The sequence below is a fragment of the Poecile atricapillus genome, chromosome 34, assembly GCF_030490865.1.
Source record: "Poecile atricapillus isolate bPoeAtr1 chromosome 34, bPoeAtr1.hap1, whole genome shotgun sequence".
Taxonomy (NCBI): Eukaryota; Metazoa; Chordata; class Aves; order Passeriformes; family Paridae; genus Poecile; species Poecile atricapillus.
This window is the reverse complement of record NC_081282.1, coordinates 1,661,649-1,680,017: the sequence shown is the minus strand read 5'-3', so window position 1 is coordinate 1,680,017 and position 18,369 is coordinate 1,661,649. Positions and strand designations below refer to the sequence as shown.

The window sequence follows — 18,369 nt, the reverse complement described above, 5'->3', positions numbered from 1 at the left end:
GTAAACATGATCTGCCCTGGTTGATGCCTGGGACCTTTGCATTGTCCTTGAGATGGGCAGGGGCTGCTTACAGTGGAGGCTCTGTCCCAGCCAGGGCCTGGTATGTGGGTCCATGGTGCCAAGCCCAGCTGGCAAGCTGGGCATGACTTGGGCTGGGAATGTGCTCTGGCAGAAAACTCCACTGGTTCTCAGGGCTTTGCTGGCAGAGTGCAGTCCTGGCTAGTGTGGCTAGTGTGGCTGCAGGCAGTGAGCAGCTCATGGTCATTGTTTGCTTCAGATGAGTCGCTTGGGAGGGGTTTCTCTCCCAGTCCTGCTTGTAGCTCTTGCCTCTGCTCTGGAGCCTGCTCACCCCACTGGGCATAACAAAATACTTGTACTTGATGGAAATCAAAAAGCCCATTTCCAAAAGCTCAGTGCCTTCAAAGAAGGAGTTGTGAGGATGAAGGTGACAGAAGTATAAACAGGATTTTCTCTTCTCTTTCAGATGCTGAGGCATCTGGGACAGCATCCCCAGGGGCCTCCCCTTCCCCCTGCTGCTGTCCTCTCCAGAGTTGACTGCCCAGAGGAGCAGCTGGGCTCTGCAGAGCATGTGAAGCCCTTCACCATTGTTACACCTGAAGACAATCTGGTGGGTACTGCAGTGGTGCTGGCACTGAAGGTGCCAGGGCAGGGACCAGGCTAGATGGGGGCATGGGGGACAGGTTGGATGGAAAAGGATCATTGTGGAGAGGTAGTGAAGATGTGATGGGGCCCCACATCTGCAGGTCTCCTTTCTGTCAGGGATGGGGCAAAAGAGACAGCTTTGCTGGAGACAGAGCAGTTCTGTAAGAGGGGAAAAATCACTTAAAAACATTAATTTCCTTTGAGGAGAAGATCCTGAGTTAGAAGGGGTGTCCTAGACAAAACAAACACCAGTAAGGAAAACCAAGTTCCTGGGCAGGTGCACTGATTTATTCTCTCTTCCACTGGTTGATGAAGGCCCATTTTTCTTTCCAGGATGGGAATGTCTCAGGGCTCACCCCTCTCTCCCTTTTCTCTCTCCCTTTAGGCCAGGACCCCAGATGAGAAGGGCAGTTCTGCTGAGGGCCAGCCAAAGACAGGTAAAGCAGTGAGCAAAGACAAGTCTCCAAAGGGGAACCAAATATCTACAGAGAGAACAGAAAGTCCCTCTTTTTTCCCAGGAAAAATTTCCCCCTGGGAATCCTCCAGCACAAGATCCAAAAGTACACTGGAAGGTGCCTCCATCCCCACAGAATTCCTCAGGTGAGCTGCACGGGAGGAGGTGATGCCTCTGCTTCTTGGTCCTCTTGCCAAGCAAGGTCCATCGTCCCCAGCTGCACAGGGACCCTGTGCCAGTGCCTCCATGGGATGGCCAGTGCACCCTCCTTGTTTCATTTGCTCCTCAGCAATGTCTGAAGCCTCCTCTTTAATTGCCAGGCTGAAACGGTACCGGTGGATAGTGCCTGCCCTCGGTGAGGTGGAACTGAAGGTCCACTTCTCCACCAAAAAGCCAGGGAAGTTTGAGCAGACGCTGAGGTTTGAGCTGGTGGGGACAAAGCGGCAGTACGAGCTGCCCTGCAGTGGCACCGGCCTGTACCCCAGCATCAGCCAGAACCCACGGTAAGGCTGGCCCCTGGCAGCCTCCCACACTGCTGCCCCCGAGCTCACAGCCAGGGCTGCTCCTTGGGCATTCTGGCCTGGCCACATGGTGCTGCCTGACGTCACCCAGCATCTCTTTCTGTGCTGGGAGCTGGGAAGGCAGATGGTCCCTGAGCCACCAGGATGGGCTATGGCTTTCTGACTGCATTTCCTACCTGGAGCATCTCATAGCTCCTCCTTCCCTGCTTTCTCTGCCCAGGCTGGTGTTTCCACAGTGGAGGAAGACCATGAAGGAAGGTGAAATCATCTTCAAGGAATATGTTGAGAGCACCAAGCAATTCCACTTTGGACCGCTGCTGTGTGGGAAATCAAGAGAGTGGTATGTGCTCCCTGCTGGCTGTTGTACTTTTCTGGACACGCTTGGAGACGTGCTGTGCTGGTGGCACAATCCAGGGCAGTCCCTGGCACAGTCCTGGCACACACCTGGGTTTGAAGGAGCACAGATGTGTGAACCTGAGCATACAAGAGGCAAATGAGCCTTGGGGGAGCCGCTCTGCCTGCCTGGTGGCTGCCTTGGCCAGAGCCCCAGGCTGCTGCCAGTCCAAAGGGCACTTGGGGCAACTTTTGTCTGCCTCCACATCTCAGCTTCACCCCTTAAGAAATGTATGGTGGTTTTTGAAGTGCTTTGAGCTCTGCAGTTAGCCTGATTGAGCAATTATTCTGTAGATGGTTTTGTAAACCTGTCATTGATCTGTAATTATTAATAAGATTTTATGGTTGACCTGCCAGTGGGTGTCAGGGGCTATGTACAGCAGGAACTACATTTGCCTGTAATGACATTGCATCATCACTGCTGGATAAAGTCTGCCTGAAAACGTTGTCATTGAAGCTATTGTGCATTTCTACTTTTACTGTCACTTTTTAAAAAACAGTATTTAACATTAAGTTCTTGTCTCCATGGGAGCTCTGGAGGGCTAAAGCTATTTTGACAACATAGTTTCAAAAAACAGACAATCTTTAGCCAGCTTTATGGGATGGTCTGGGATTTCTGTTTGCCTCTTTAACCCTTTCACTCCAAAGTCATTTCCACACCTGAGAGAAGGGTCATTTGTTATCTTTTTGCATTCCTCTTGGGAAATTATGCTTTATATGTCTTTCTTAGACTTTGAGCTAACCCATGAAATCCAAAGCAGTTTCATGACTTTTTGGAAAGAGACCAGCTAAACTCTTTTTCCAAAAGCTTTTCTTTACACCCTGCAGGGAAGGCACCCCAAGAAAGAAGGGGAAAGCACCCATGTGCCTGGTGTACTGTTATTTTTCTAAGCACCTTTGAATTTACATTGTATTAAAACCACTTGAAGTGGCCTGAGCATCACCAGGCTTCTGGGGTGGAGGCACCAAGTACAGGGGAAGGCATCAAAGTCAGGCAAGGATGAGCACACGCCCACGCCCCTGGCTGGGATCCACTTCCCTCACTTGTTTGTTAGAGCAGGCTCTTCCAGCACCGCTTCCTCGGCTGCACACGGTGCTTTCCTCGATGCGTGGCAAAGGCAACAATCTCCTCTGCAGCCTTTTCCCCTTTTGTGGACAGGTACAAGGCCCAGAACTGTCCTAGCAATTCGGAGAATATAACCATCCTCAACAACTCCCCCATGGACGTAGAGGTCCAGTTCTCCTTTGAGGATGATGAGAAAGCAGAGACCTTCCTTCTGGACCCTCCCAGCATGACCCTGAAACCAAAGAAGAAGCAGGTAGGAGAAGGGCAGGTAGAGCAGGCACCGTAGAAGTGCCCAGGAGCTGCTGCTCCTGCTCACACACAGTGCTCTTTCTGTTTCTTTCCATGGGGCCGGGTCCAGGAGCTGACCATTTGGGCATACCCCACTTCCCCTGGCTTCCTGGAAGACAAACTCATCTGCTGCATTAACAAGAATCCAGAGCCAGTGGTCTTCAGCCTGTGCTGCCATGGGGTGCACATGAAGCTGGAGGTCAGCCCCCTGGAGCTGTCTTTTGGCAAGCTGCTTCTGCACAGGTCAGTCATCCCACACGCACTCCAAGACTTGTGACAAAGACAGAACGTTTGACTCTGCTTTCCAGGGCTGGGATGGAGCTGCTCCAAGTTGCATTCAGTGGCGAGGCTGGTGTGACCAGCCAGCAGCTGATGCCAAGTGCCTCCTGTCTCTGCAGGACTGACAGCAGGACCTTGGTCCTGAAAAACAACACCCTACTGCCCATGGCCTGGCAGCTCAGTGGGCTGGATGACCTTGTTGAGGACTTCTCACTGTCACAAGATAACGGCACCATTGATCCCCGCTCAGAGATTGAAGTGACAGTGAATTTCAAGGCCCAGCAGATTGGCACCATTGAGAAGAGCCTTCGACTCGAGGTGAGAGGGACTGTGCCCTGCCTGGCACAGTGAGCAGCCACGTGCTCTTAGGGACAGAGTCAGGAAGAGCTGCTCCTGACAGACACAAGGGTGCTGTGACCCCAACTTCTGCCTCTACACAGCGTTTGCCAGAATGTGCAGTGCATCCACATCCCCCCAGATAACCAGACACTGCACCCTGAGCCTGTAGCACAACCACCTTGGCCCTGTGAATGGTTGAAGGTTGTTGTTTGGTTATACAGACTGCAGCGTGATCTCTACATTTCTCCTGGAGCTTGTCCAAACCTCTGGCATCGTGCAACAAACTCTGCCCCTGGCATTTTGTTCCCCATGGTTTAGGGGCTGCATTTCAGAGAGGGTGCTAGGTGATTGGAAAGGGTTGTCAATGCCACCTGCTCTGAGACACCTCACACTTCCTGTGGTTGTTCTTACATCCCTGTGCCTCTCAAGGATGCTTTAGCAGCAGCATTCCCTGCTGTAGGAATGCAGAGTTGGGCTGATGGGGTTTATACTGCAGCAGAATCCCACTGGGACAGCCCACGAGATGAACGGGTTAGGAAAGCTTGGGTATCCACCAACACTTGTGAAGCCAGGGAGGCCATAGGGGAAGCAGCCAGCAGAGACAAGGACTTAGAGGCTGTCTAGCAAAAGAATAATCTGAACAGTGTTTGTTTCTTGCTGCCTCAGGTTTCAGATACAGAAAACATCCTGGGGATTGTTCAGGTTGAAAACATCAAACTGTCTGCAGAGGTGTATGATGTTCTCCTGAGCATGGTCCTGCCTGAAGGTCAGTGGATGTCTCCCAAACAAAGCAGTCCAGGTGCACTGCCTTACCTTGGGTGGTGGGTGACCAAAGCACTTGGGATGGGATGGGATGCAAGGATGGCATGGATACATAAAGCACATACCCTGCAAGCTGCATGGAATAAAGCATTGCCAGGCCACTGGCAGCCTTAAGTCTCTCCCCTCTGAACTTTGAAGTGTGCAGCTTCACGTGCAGGTTGGATTTGGGGGCTTTGAAACAACAGTGACGTGAACAGGCAGTTGGCAATTCCCACAGGCTCAGCACAGCATGTAAAGTGATTGGATTTGTGCTTGGAAGTGAGGAAATGGAAGCTGAGCTCCTTAGCTACTGAGCCTGCAGATATCTTGAGTAAGAAGAGAAAGGGCAGACAAGTAGCTGGAAAACCCTTCCAAGAACAGCAACTTGCTGAAAAGGGTTTTGTGCTGGGACCTCCATGTAGCTTGGGACCTGGTGTATTCTGCAGCAGCTCACAAATACCACGTCTAATCTCGCTCTGCACATTGTCTGCAGATGGAACCTTGGATTTTGGAACCATCAATGTCCAGGATAATGTGAAGAACATCCTGACTCTAACAAACAAAGGGATGTACAACATCGAGTACAGGTGAGTCCAGCTGCCTGGTGGTGAGCATTTCCCCGGGTTCCCAGGCCTGCACTCTCCCTCTGTCAAAGGTTAGAACCTGTTTCCATGCAGGCTACCTCACGATAAACACAAAACCTGGGCTCTCTAATCTCAGCTATTTTACCAGAGAATCCAGCCACAAACCAGCAGTTCTCCCCAGTTCAGCAGGGAACCCAAAGGAGAGCCCCAAGAATTTCAGGCACTGAAATGCTGAGATTCATTGCCTTTCTTTGATGGTCACCTCCTTTCTCCTTCTGAGACTCTGTAAAAGAGTGAATGAAAAATTTCAGTGTCAAGGTTTCTTGCAATAACCTCGTGACCGTCTGTGCTCACTGTCAGGATCCAGGATTCCCTGAGCAGAGCTGCACCCTCCCTTTTCTTCTTTTTCTGGTCCTATGCAAAGTCCTGGCTGTGCTGGCAGCACCTCTACTTGTAACTGCAGAGATCTCCATTCCTTCCCTTTCTGCACAGATTGATGCTGAAGGGTGCAGGTCCCAGGATGCGAGACTTGGCGTCCCACTTCACTGTCAAGCCTCAGTCGGGCAAGCTGATCGCCTCCCAGCCTGGTGTGAATATTGAGATATTCTTCCACCCCACAAGGGAAATCCTCCTCAAGAACAGCCCCATCCTGTACTGCCAGGTGAGCTGCCTGGGCCAGGCTGTGTTACCACACGGTGTTTTGGGAGCATAAACAGGAGAGGTGTCTAATGGAAGGAGGGCTTTAACTGGAGAATCCTCTCTCCTATGTACACAAACAAAGTCTTCAAAACCATTTGGGAGGCTTCCTAAGGGAGCTGAGAATCTGACTCTGGAGGAGGTGCTTTAACAGGGATGGGTGAACTGATGGAGGCCTGGGGTGGAGGCTGGGGACTGGGGTAGAGGACTGGCTGGCCCTCTTTGCTTTGTTTACCACCCCTTCCTGTGGACACAGGTGATAGATGCCATCTCAGGGGAAGGAGGCCAGACTGTCGCCAGCATCCCAGTGAGGGTGTCAGCAAGAGCTGCCTACAGCAAGTTCAGTATTGAGCCTGCCTCACCCATCAATTTCGGTGCCATGATGAAGGGCAGCAAGAAGAGCCAGACTGTCGTGCTGGAGAACACAGGCATGATCAGCTTCAAATTCCGCATCCACCGAGCAACCGAGGATGAATCTCCTTTGGAAAGCAAAAGGTACAAGAAGCCCTGCACCACCCTTCCTGCCTGAGGAGGCACCACCCCACGGCTGGCATGTGGCAGGCAGCCAGGAGACCTGGGCTAGCGCCCATTTGCATCCCTGCCTTGGGGAGAGGGAGCAAAACACGCCTCAGTGTCCCCATGTGTAGTAGGAAGCTGGTGCTAGAGCTGCTCTGTCCAGCAATGGGTGCTGCAGGCTGCTCTCTGGGAACCATGTGGAGCAGGAAGGCTTTCCTCTGTGAGGAGGAAGGCCAGCTTTGGCCTCAGAGAAAGGCAGGGGAGCTCAGCATGACAGATACCTCTGCTTTCTCCTCTCAGTTCAAAGCAAGGGGAGTCTGTTCCATCAGCTAGAAAGCGCTCAGCGGGAAGGAAATCAAGCTTGACACAGGTAGGTGACTCCTGCTCCCCAACAATGCTGCTGCAGGGGATGTGAGAAGATGCTGCTGTGCCCAGGCTGGGGGCTCATCTCCACTGGGTGGGACGTGGTCTGCAGGATGGAGTCCAGGATCTGCTCAGTCCCACTGACAGTCCTGTACTCTGGCTCTGACCTGCAGTTGTGGGGTCAGCAGAGGGGAGCAGGTCCTGTGTGTGGTAGCTGCTGGCCAGCACAGGTCTGTGAACACCACAGAAGCAAAAACATCCCCCCCCCAAACTCCCAGTCCACAGAGCTCAGACAACTTTTTTTTTTCTTCTTTTTCTTCTTCCCAGTCCCCTACCTCTCTCCCATCATTTCTCACAGCTGTTTCTGCTCTCCTGTTACCTCTGGAGGCTGAGGATCACAGCTACCACCTTCATTCTTTACGCTCCATCTCCTTTCTCTCTGCCACTTGAGACAGGCTTGCAGCTCCTCTTGGCTTGTTGGGCTCAACCTGGAGCTGCCTTTGGGCCATGGAGTCATCCTTCCCTGCCCTGGGACTGGCTGCTTGGGCCCAGCTGGAGGCCAAGGCAGGACATCCTCTTTGCTGGGGTGCTCAAGGCACAGCTATTACCCTTCAGCCTCTCCTGGAACTTCTTCTGCAGGGTCAGCTCAATGTGGGCATGTTCACGGTGTCCCCGTGCTCCGGCTCCATCGCTCCGTGGGGCCAGCAGCAGATCACGGTGGAGTGCCTCGCAGGGCAGGAGGGGACTTGTGAGGAGCAGCTCTACATTGACATCGTGGGCAGAGACCCCAGGGACAATCCCCTCGGCATTCCCTTTACCCTGACTGCCGAGTCCTGCCTGCCAGGTACGTACTGTCCACAGGTTCCCCTGGTCACACCTGCTGCTGATCAGCACCTAAACTTGCTGCTTGGATAGGGAGGCATGCTAGCCCTGGTGTCCCCCCTTGAAATCCTCAGAGTTTCCAGCCCTCTTAAGTCCACTGGTGGATTCATCCCTCCCGGGCTGAGAGGGATGCATGAAAGGATAGAGGGAAAGCAATGCTCTTTAAGACTGAGGTGGACTGAGCTCCATCTTCATAGCCAGCTCTCCCACCCAAAGCTGGGTTTAGCAGTTACCTGGGCAGAAAGAGCTTACCAAGCCTTCTCAGAGGCCAGCAAGGCCCAGATGAATTCATCAGGGAGGCTTCTGCATGCTCATCCCTCTGGTCTCTCCACAGCATTTGCTGAGGATGCCATGTTAATCTTCGACGAGTACCCGATCTGCAGCAGCACTGACCTCAGCCACAAGCTGCTCTCTGTGCACGGTGTGGGCCTGTTTGTGAGAGATGAGAACAAGTTCATCTTCAACAAGATTCTGGTTGGGCAAGAGGCTGAAGCCCATTTCAACATCTACAACACAACTGCTCTGCCGTGTGACGTGGTCCTCTCCATCAACCCCCTGCCTGGACAGGTAAGAACAGGAGGCCAAGGAGATGGTTGCCCTCTAAGGGCCGTGTGAAAGCTGTTTTGTTCTCCAGATGCATTGCTTCCTGTGGCCCACACTAGCTCAGTGTAGGTCAAACTTCAGGGCAGAGCAGCAGAGCCAGGGAACAGTTGTGTTCAATTCTCATGTCCTGGGCAAGCTTTTGGCTCACACCTCTGGGTCTTTGGTGGGAGAAGTGAATCCTTCTGAACCTCTCTTGGAAGCACACTCAGAGAGGGGCTGTTATGAACTGACATGCCAGGGCTCAAGGCAGAGCATTTCCTCAGGCTCCCTGGCTTTTCCTCTCTTTGAAGGCCAGTTCTAGGTTATTTGCAGGGTTTTCCATGCAGTGACCACCTCCCACATATGGCAGGGCAGCTGCCAGCACTCAGAACACACAATGCTTTAGCACAAGGTCAGCGTTCCCTGCTTGAACAACTCATCCTTAAAACAATACCCCCTGAGTTCACAGCCCATAAACACACCTCTAGGAGGGCTGTGAAAATGGGAAGAGCTGTCACAATGCAAGATTTTTGCCTGGCTGGCTGCTATTCATAGAAAAGAGAAGCCAGGAGAAAACTGCTTCTTGTAGAAAAGTCTCCATAGCATGACAAGAAAAAACTCTTCTCCTTACAAGAACTGATCAAAGACTATTGTATAGTTGATGCTGCTTTACCGTCCCAGGTTTTGTCTCTCAGTGGTCAGCTGGGAAAAGAAAAAGTTGGGTAGGGGGAGAAAAAGTGTTCTGGAGGTTTTATTTTGATGTTTCTTATTCCTGTAGTCCTGTTAGTAAAGTTTCTTTATTCCTTTTAAGTTTTAAACCTGTTTTACCCTTCTCCTTATCCGTATTTCACAACAAAAAATGAGTAAGTGCCCTGGTGATTTTAGCCAGTGCTAAACCCCACCACGTTATTTAGTGCATTGACTGAGAAACTCCAATTAGCAAATCTAAACCACTACAGACATGCTGTTTTCAGTAATGTATTTATGAATAAAACTGGGTCGTGTTGGAAGGTGTTTTCTCCTAACACTGCTCTCTGGCTTCCCCCAAGGAAAAAGGCCCTATCACCGTTTTCAAGTTGCATCCTGTCCAGATGTCCATTCCTGGCTCATCCCACGCTGTTGCTACAGTGACCTTCACCCCACCAGACGAGCAGAACTACGACTGCACTTTTAAGGCTTCCCTTGTCATCCCCAAACGGTAATTGACCCTGAGAAATATTGGGGGAGGCCTCACTGACAGCTGCCTCTCCACTGGGAAGGCACAGACCTCTTGTTAGCTCTAATGCTCTCAGGAGCCTTAGGCAGAGTACTCGGCATGAGATGATTTGGGAGGCAGGAACTGTTAGATAGAGCAGAAAAATGAGGCTGATTTGTCATACAGGTTTAGCCTGGATGAGGAAATAGGAAGACAGGGAAATATTCGGTAGCCAGCTGGAAGTTACTGAGATGTGCTACAGCTGAGCTGGGCATTTCCAAGGACAGAAGCTTAGATGGATCAGTTTCTGTGGCAGCAAGTCAGCAGTCACAATTTCCTCTTTGTTTCTGTGAAATTAAGTGATCCTCTGTGATTCCCTGCATTCATGAAGCTATTTCATGTGAGTGATGGGAGCTGGTATGAAAGAGGAGCCCTGTTCCTCTGCACTGGGACCTGTGTACAGGGGCTTGGACCTGCCCTTCCTCAAGCCTTTAGTGGCTGAATTGGAGCAAGAGAAGTCTAATTGCTAATAAGCAATTGCTTTTATATTGTTCTTGGAAGTGATCTTGGTGGATAGTGACAATGATTTCTTTTTGCCTTCTTGCTTTTGTTCTGCTTTCATGCTGTGCTTTTTTTGCTTGTTGCCTATGTCTCATCTCACTGCAGCCAGGGGATTTGCCATATCTCCTCTGGTGCCTCATTATGTATCTGCTGTACTGCATGACTCAATGAAGTGAAATTACTTTTAACTGTTACTGTGGAAGGCTCTGGCTCTTTGGAGCAGATTCCTCTTGTGAATGGCCCTGAGGGGACTGGGAAGAGGCTGCTGGGGGGCTGTGTTGTGGGGTACAGGAGCAGCAGGCAGGGAAAACAGTGTGGATTGCCCTTGCTGCTTGGCTTGCCCAGTGAGAAATGGGTTAGTGCCAGCTGGAATTGTTTCTGTGCCTCTCCTGCAGCTCTGTGAAAATCAAGCCCCAAACCCTGAGCTTCACCATCAGTGGGAGGGGGCACGAGCCGCAGGTGACAGTCGTGTGCCCAAGAGCTCGCAGCAAGAGAGGAAATGCCGTGCTGCGCTTCCAGAGGCTCCAGCTGGGGGATTTAGAGATGCTCCCCCTGGTCGTCCGTAACAACGGCATCGTACCTGTCAAGGTGAGCACCTGCTCAAGGAATGGTCTGGTTTGGGAATAAGTGCTTGTGGCACAGGGGAAGGGTCCCAAAAACCATGGCTGACCTGGCAAGAGGTGTCACAAATTCTTTTTAAGCAAGTGACTGACATCTGTTCTCCAAGAAGGGAATTCTTGAAAATTTTCCATCCAGTCTTTCTTCTTTAAGTTGAACACAAGAAAGGTGGTGGAGTATTTTTCCCCGTCTTTCAGGTTTGTTCTCATGGACATGTGTGATTTTCCAGTTCCATTAGGTTATATTCCCCAGTTTACTATTTTAAGCAAACTTAGTTGTGGTTTAATTATATTCTGCTTATTGCTTTCTGTCCTGTTTGGTTCAGTGTTGGTTCAATCCAAATGCCTCTAAACACCCCTTTTTCCCAGCTGGTTTGACTTAACTTTTGTGCTCAGTGCTGTTTGCAGTGGGAGAGGTGCTGGGTTCCTATGCAGGACCAGCAGCACTGTGGTGTCAGTCCCTGGGCCATCCTGTACTCACACCAGTATCATTGTGCTCTGTGTTCCCTTTTCTCAGTTTATGTTACACCTGGAGGATGAGCATGGAGCATTCTTCTTGAAAGGCAGGCGCTCCACACTGGAGAGATTCCACACTGAAGATGTGGGAGAGGACTCTGTTGGAAATGGTAAATTTGTTAACCATGAAGTTCGATCGTGCCCAGAGGGAAAACGTGTGCCCTGCTCTTGGCTTCTCTGAGCTGCAGCCAGATGTTAGACACACTTTGTTTCCTTGGGCTCTCTGTCCCCCGAGCTTTTCATGGGGACTTTTTGCAGGGTTTCCTCCTAGCAAGTTGTAGGAAGTTCTTGTGTTCTTCTAGACGTGGTGGGCTGGGTTCTGGGGGACTGTCACTGCCTCAGGGGAGCCTCTGAGGTATTTGCAGCATGTGGCAAGGTCCCAGCCTGAACGGACACAGCCCTTGAGCACACAGGCAGCCAGCAGAAGCCAAAAGTGCTCTTTGGCTCAGCTTTCCATGTGGCTGGAGCTGGCTGGAAGCGATGGAATGAGGGCTGGGCATCAACCTGAGGTTAAGCTGCTGAAGTGGTGATGTGTCTGGAGATGGCAGCCTGGTGAACATAAGAAGAGGGTCTGGAACCACTGCGGGTAGAACCTGTGCTCAGAAGGCAGCTGGTTTCAACCTTCTGCTCCTCAGATATGGAAATATTTCCTCTGTACAACTGTATCACTTAATTCTGATTTCCATTGCTGTGCAGAGAGCAAGCCCCCAAAGAAGCCTCTCCTGCTTCTGCATCGTGGGCAATCGGCAGAGTTTGATGTCATTTTCAATCCCACCCTGGCTCGACGTGTGGAAGGGAAGATCCGTGTTTTAGTGGGGGACACCTACTCTGACAAGACCCTGATAGAGCTGGTGGGTGAAGGCCACAAGGATGAATTCACCCTCAACTGTCTAGAGGAAGACCCACAGTTGAGGAATGATAAGAGCAGCTGGAACAAAGACATCATTGATGGTAAGAGAGGAGAGGCTGCCAAGGGGGAACAAGGAAGAAGAAAATATCTGATCATGTGTGTCCTCTCTCTAGCCAGGCCTGGGCTGTCACCCCTGGACATGGAGGCCCGTGGGTGTGGCAGCCATGCATGCAGAGCAGTGTGTGCTGTGCTGCATGGCGCTGGCTCAGGGGTGTGCCAGGGTGTTTCCCTGACAGTGGTGGGATGGGGAACTGCCTGGGGAGCTCCCTGCCAGAGGGAGGAAGGCTTGGAGCAAGCAAGCATTGAACATACAGGAGTCTGTGCATGTGAGGGGGGCGGGGTGGAACTCCCTGCATGCTGAGATCCCTTGCTTTCCTCCTTAACAGCTGTCAGACTGAACCACATCCAGTTTGGGGACTGTCCTGTTGGGAAGCCCTGCCACAGGACCTTCACCATCACCAACCACACCGGCATGACGTTCATGCGCTTCGAGTGGGAGGCAGACGTCCCATTCCAGTTCTGCCCCAGGGTGAGTGGGGGCTGCTCTGCCTTTCCCCATTGCTCAAGCCCTGCCCTGGTGTTCCTGGGAGCTGGCAGGGAGACCTCCCATGCCAGTGCTAGCCCATTCCAGTGCCACATGGGAGATGCAGTCCCTGGCTTGGCTGGGCCAAGGCTGCCAGCCTTGCAGAAAAGGCTTCACGTTATGGGAGGTGGTACCTTCTCTTCATACTTTTGTCTGTCAAACTTCACATAAATCCACACTGAGGTGCAGGTTCCTGGCACAGCTGCTCACCACATCAGTCCCTTTTGCTATCAGTCCTGCCCTTGGCAGTGCTTCCAGTTTGGTCTTGACTCCCTGATTCTCCCTAGGTGGGACATCTCCACCCTGGCTGCACCAAGGCCATCACAGTGACCTTGAAATCAGATGTTCCAGCCACCTTCAGGAGGCACCTTGTGAAATGTAAGGTGACCAAGATCAAGTTTGAGCTGCCACCATGGAAGGTTCCAGACTGGGACGACGAAATGTGCATTGTCGTGTGGAAGGACATCACCGGGAAGGACCCAGCAGCCCAATGGCCTGAAAAAGAGAAGGTAAGAAGCAAAATGGCAAAAAAAGCCACCACAGCTTTTCCAAAAAGAACCACCATAACACCATCGCTGCTGGCTGAGCAGCTCCTGCTTCCTCTGGACATTGGACAGCCCTGAGCTTCACCAGCAGTGCATTCTAGGGGAGAGGTGGATGCACACGACCCTCACCCAAGAGGGGAAGCCTTTAGACAAGAGACCATTAGCCACACACTATCAGTCTGTGCCACAAACACAAGTGCTGCAGCCCATGTTGAATGGGAGACAGTGTTTTATGATTATCTCATTTTATGGTGTTTGAAATCTCTCCATATGATTTGGTGCCCTTTCACCAACAAGGAGTTAAGTCTGCTGCACTCTGTCTCTTCTTTTGAAGTGGAGACAAATACACTTCTGCTGCACCTGCTGGTGAACTCCAAGTTTTGTCTCCATGGATACCAGAGATTTTGGTTGTGGTCTCTGTATTGGGAGGGTTATCTCATGGAGTAGCCCAGGCACTGTATGACAGTATGGAGGAGTCTGGAGAAGGATCATGTGTGGAGACTCTTGCTTTTATTGTCATTATTGCCAAACACACTCAGCTTGGGTGAAGGTTCTTTCCAAGTTTCTGGACCATTTGAAGGCCTCTAAACCATCCTCTTTTCTATCAGAACATCTGCAGTTGGAGACTTTCCCAGTGAGATCTTTCACGTCCCAAAATGCCCGTCCCCAGCTGCCAGCAGTGTGGCTGTTGCTCCACAGGTGACATCTGGAGAGCACTTTCTCCTAAGACAAGAAGATGCTTCCTAGAAGTCTTCAGTCATGGGGTTCTCCACCCACAGAGCTCCAGCAGGGGAACTTAACCCTAATTTTGAGACCTGCTGGATTTCTAGGGGACCAGGGAAAAAGTCAGTCCCTCGCCAAGGTTGAAGTACAGGGATTGGAACACCGCTGTAGTCTCCATGGGTACATTAACAGCTGTGGTAGGACTGCTTTGATTAGTGGGCAAAAACAACTCCTGCAGCACAACAGTCCCAATTCTGTCATCTTTCCAGGGAACTAAAAGTGAATGGTCCTTTCTAGTCCCTCTATGAGGCTGATCTTGGAGGCCAAGAGATTCCCTTCTCAGCCTGACTTTCTGGGCTCTGCTCAGTGATTCTTTTCTCCTCTGTTTGCAGACAGTGGAGACAGTCCCGGAACCGGCTCACACTGTGCTGAAGAAGAGCGGCCAGGAGGCCGAGCTGTACCTCAGCGCCTTGGTTGCCTATGCCCAGTTCAAACTGGACACAGTCGTGGTTCAGCTCAAGGACACCTTGCCCTTCCAGACAAGGACAGCCACGTGAGTGCTGAGGCCAGGCAGGGCCCTGCCAGCGGGAGCTGCCTTTGTGTAACTTTGTGCTGGCCGTGGGTGGGGAGACAAAACTCAGGACTCCAGGTGCTCCAGGTGCTCAGGAGACAAAACAGCCTCGTTTATTATTCAGAGCTCACTGAAATACCCAGTGCAAATCTCCCGGGCTAGACAGCCATTGGCTGAGATCTCTCTCCCTGCCCAACTTCCTGGCCAGGGGTGTGCTCACTTCTCAGCTTGGATGGGGCTGGCCAAGGGTCCCCTGTAACTTATCTGGGAACACGTTCAGGCATGAGCTAGGCCAGCTGAATTGGATTTGTGTTATGGCCAGATTCACTGTGTCCAGTCCAGACCAGCTGTACTGTGACAATGCTGTGACACCTTTGCCCAGGGCTGACCCAGTGCCTGCTTCCCAGAACTCCACTCCAGCCAAAACCAGCACAGGCTTATTCACATGCATGCCAAGCCAAGCAGGAGAGGCTGGTCAGGAGAGGCTCAATGCTGCCATTTTCTGCTGAGAACAGCCATGGGTTTGCTTTCGCTGCGTGTCACCTGTCCTCATCTGCTCAAGAATAAGTTTGCAGTCAAAGCAAGACCTAAAGAAAGTCCAAAGTAAGCCCCTTAGCTTCAATGTCCTGGGCACCATGTTGGCCCTTTCCCCTTAAACTTCCAGACTTTGAAATACTTTTCTGGGCCACCCAGGACAGCAGTCTGAGCATGGCAGGGTTGCCTGGGGAAGAAGATGCTCCTCAGCAGAAAGTGGTAGCAGGAGCCCCTCAGACAATGTTACTGTACTATTTGCTTTCTATTTATTGGACATTTTTTTTAAATTCCTCCTTCTTGCTTTTCAGTTTCAGGATGCACAACACAGGGAAGGTGGCCCTGGAATACTTCTGGGAGGAAGCTGCACCTGCAGATAGTGAAGCAGTGAGGATGCCATATTCAACCACTCTGATTAGTAAGGGCATTTCATTTGGTAGCTGAGGGCCTGGGGAGAAGACCCTGCCCCTTCACCCCAAGACTTGAATTGCTTTTTCCTTCTTGTCCACATGTCCACTTTCATCAGCACCTTCCCAGCTGCAGCTGGAGAGTTTTATCCTTTCCCCCTCTGCCTTTCCGCCCCTTTTGTTCTTGCTGTGCCACTTCTGCTCTGCAAAGGAGCTGAGCCAGGCTCTGGGGAGAGCCACGTGCTGGGTCAGGACTGGGAAAGGGGACATCAGGTCATTGCTTTGAGAAGTCTGAGACTGGGCAGAGCAATGGTGTAACGAGTGAGCTGCCCTGCAGCCACTGTCTGTGTGCAGTCCCCCACTCCAGGGCAGCTGCAAAGTCACTGTCTAAAACCAACTCCTGCTTTGGCACAGGAGTGTGTGCTGCAGGCAGAGACCCTGCTCCCAGAAGCTCTGTTCCCTGCTTGGAACTTGGCCAGAGATGCTCCGAGTGCATCCCAGCTCTCTTCCACCTATGTGCTGCAGGAGGCAGCGTTGCTGGGAACACAGATTTTGTCTTTGAATGGTGTCCTCTTCCTCTCTGCAGGTCGGCTCAGCTCTGCTCCTGTTGTAAGGCAGCGCAGAAAGCTGGTGCTTCGTTTCCGGAGGGAGCAGGACCATCCTTTTGAGACGCATCCTTCTGAGCTGCGGCGCCTACAGTGGCTTGCCAAGGAGCAGCAAGATTCCGAGCAGGAACAGCTGCAGGATTCCGAGCAGGAACAGCCAGATTCTGACCAGGAGCAGCTTTCTGAGGAAGAGCAGCTGGATGCCAAGCAGAAGCAGCGTTCCAAGAAGCGGTGCCGCTCCAAGGAACGGAGTCTCTCCCCGCAGCGTGCCACTTCCTCCCTGGAAGTCCTCCCAGATGTCACCCATGACCAGTCACTGTTCTCCATCAACCCCAACTTCGGCACCATCACTCCTGGCCAGAAGAAGACCTTTCATGTGCTGTTCTCCCCAAAGGATGTGGGGAACTTTGAGACCACCATGCTGTGCAGGTGGGAAACATTGACACACTTGCCAACTCACACTTCTGACGGCTATCACTGAATCACAGGCTGGGACAGGGTGGAAGGGACCACAGGAGGTCATCTGGTCCCACTTCCCTACTCAAGCGGGGTCATCCCAGAGCACGTGGCACAGAGCTGTGTCCAGAGGGCTCTGCAATAATTCCAGTGAGGGACACTCCACACCCTCTCTGGGCAGCCTGTCACCCGCAAAGGGAAGAAGTTCTTCCTCAGGTTCAGGTGGAATTTCCTGTTCAGGTTCTGCCCGTTGCCTCTTGTGCTATTGCTGGGCATCACCAAGCACAGCCTGGTTCATCCCCTAACACCCTCCCTTCAGTCCCTCTGACTGGGATGGGGAGGTGGGCCTGGAGACAAGCAGCCCCAGAGAGGCAGCAGCTCCCACAGGAGCGCAGAAAGATCATCTGGCCTTGGGAGGGAGACACTGGCAAAAGACACTGCATGAAACATTAAGCTCCTGAAGGGTTGCAAGATGTAGAATGAGAGACCCAGGGACCAGCCAGTCCCCAGCTCTGCTTCTTGCACAGAGCTGCTCACTGCTTGCACAGAGGGAGGATGCAACGCTGGGTGCTCTGCAAGGAGACAGAAAAGCGTCTGGCTGGAAATGTTTGTCTGGCTAATACCAGTCCCTTTCTCCCCAGCATTCCTAACCTGGAGCAGACTCACAGGATGGTGCAGGTGGTTCTAAAAGGCAGAGCCCGGGAGTGGAAGCGTTTTGGAAAACCAAAATGCTCTGCCTTACAGCAGACAGATGAAGGCCAGAGACACAAGAAGCAGCTGCACTGGCAACCAACACCAGAGTGACAGCATCTGTGTCATCTGGAGCATCCAGCAGGAGCTGGCAACATCTTGTTTCCTACTGCTGATGGTCTCCCACCCTTTACGTGACACCTCTGCAGCTCCCCTTCCCAGCTCCAGTAAACATCATCTTTTAATTAACTTTGTTAATTAAATAGTTTGTTAATTTGTTAAATAACTTAAGTTTCAGTTAACTGTTAATAACCAGTTGCTAATAAAATGTTAACTGTTAGCCATGGTGCCAGAGATCTTTCCTTAAACCCCACTACCCCAGTTCAAACCCCCAAGTTAGTACATTTTGAGGTTCCCCCCAGTTCTCCCCAGTCTCCAGTTACTCCGTTCACCCTCTCCTCCCTGGTGTACCCAAAATGGCTCCTGGAGAGCACAAGATGGTGGGGACCACATGGCCAGGCCCCTCCCTTGTACTTCTCCTCCCCAAAATCCTTTCCTTCTTCCTACCTCCAACCCCTTCTTCCCTGATGCTCCTCCCCCTGTTACCTCTCCTCCTCCAGTTGTCCCTCCCCTTCCTGTCCCCTCAGACCCCTCCTTCTCCACTTGGGCTCCTCCTCCTGAAAAGGTCCCCACCCCTTCCTTTCATAATATCCTCTCCTCTGACCCCTCCTCTCTCCCCTGCAGCACCGCCAACCTTCTTCTGACTTGCAGTTCCCACGCCCCTCCTTCTGCTTCCCACACCCTGTGAGCCACAAGTGACGAGCCCAGGAACCAGAACCCAGAACTGGAGACCCTTCCTCTTGCCACTCCAGTTATGTTCAGTGGTTGTGGGAGTGCGCTTCCAGAATGGGAGCCATTCTCATTTCAAAACAAGAGAGAACTTTGCAAAGCCCAGAAAGAGTTTGGAAAGGGAAGCAAATATTTTAAGGGCCTTTTAAAGGCCACCCTCTCCTCCAATCTCTCGGTCCCGTA

The 18,369-nt window shown here is 51.8% G+C and overlaps 1 protein-coding gene across 1 annotated transcript in view; it reads left to right on the top strand.

Moving 5' to 3' along the window:
• Positions 1-17,451, top strand: part of LOC131590677 (hydrocephalus-inducing protein-like) — a 58,024-nt gene extending 40,573 nt beyond the window's left edge. The window contains exons 34-57 of the mRNA XM_058860939.1: positions 550-628; positions 1,049-1,100; positions 1,407-1,620; positions 1,859-1,978; positions 3,191-3,350; positions 3,456-3,628; positions 3,784-3,982; positions 4,670-4,769; positions 5,298-5,391; positions 5,881-6,049; positions 6,341-6,579; positions 6,901-6,970; positions 7,579-7,807; positions 8,180-8,412; positions 9,477-9,625; positions 10,579-10,771; positions 11,318-11,426; positions 12,013-12,267; positions 12,613-12,755; positions 13,097-13,318; positions 14,470-14,630; positions 15,491-15,597; positions 16,173-16,620; positions 17,289-17,451. Coding sequence (XP_058716922.1) covers positions 550-628; positions 1,049-1,100; positions 1,407-1,620; positions 1,859-1,978; positions 3,191-3,350; positions 3,456-3,628; positions 3,784-3,982; positions 4,670-4,769; positions 5,298-5,391; positions 5,881-6,049; positions 6,341-6,579; positions 6,901-6,970; positions 7,579-7,807; positions 8,180-8,412; positions 9,477-9,625; positions 10,579-10,771; positions 11,318-11,426; positions 12,013-12,267; positions 12,613-12,755; positions 13,097-13,318; positions 14,470-14,630; positions 15,491-15,597; positions 16,173-16,620; positions 17,289-17,451 — 4,081 coding nt within the window. The remainder of the gene's footprint in view (positions 1-549; positions 629-1,048; positions 1,101-1,406; positions 1,621-1,858; positions 1,979-3,190; positions 3,351-3,455; positions 3,629-3,783; positions 3,983-4,669; positions 4,770-5,297; positions 5,392-5,880; positions 6,050-6,340; positions 6,580-6,900; positions 6,971-7,578; positions 7,808-8,179; positions 8,413-9,476; positions 9,626-10,578; positions 10,772-11,317; positions 11,427-12,012; positions 12,268-12,612; positions 12,756-13,096; positions 13,319-14,469; positions 14,631-15,490; positions 15,598-16,172; positions 16,621-17,288) is intronic.
• Positions 17,452-18,369: the final 918 nt, after the last annotated feature.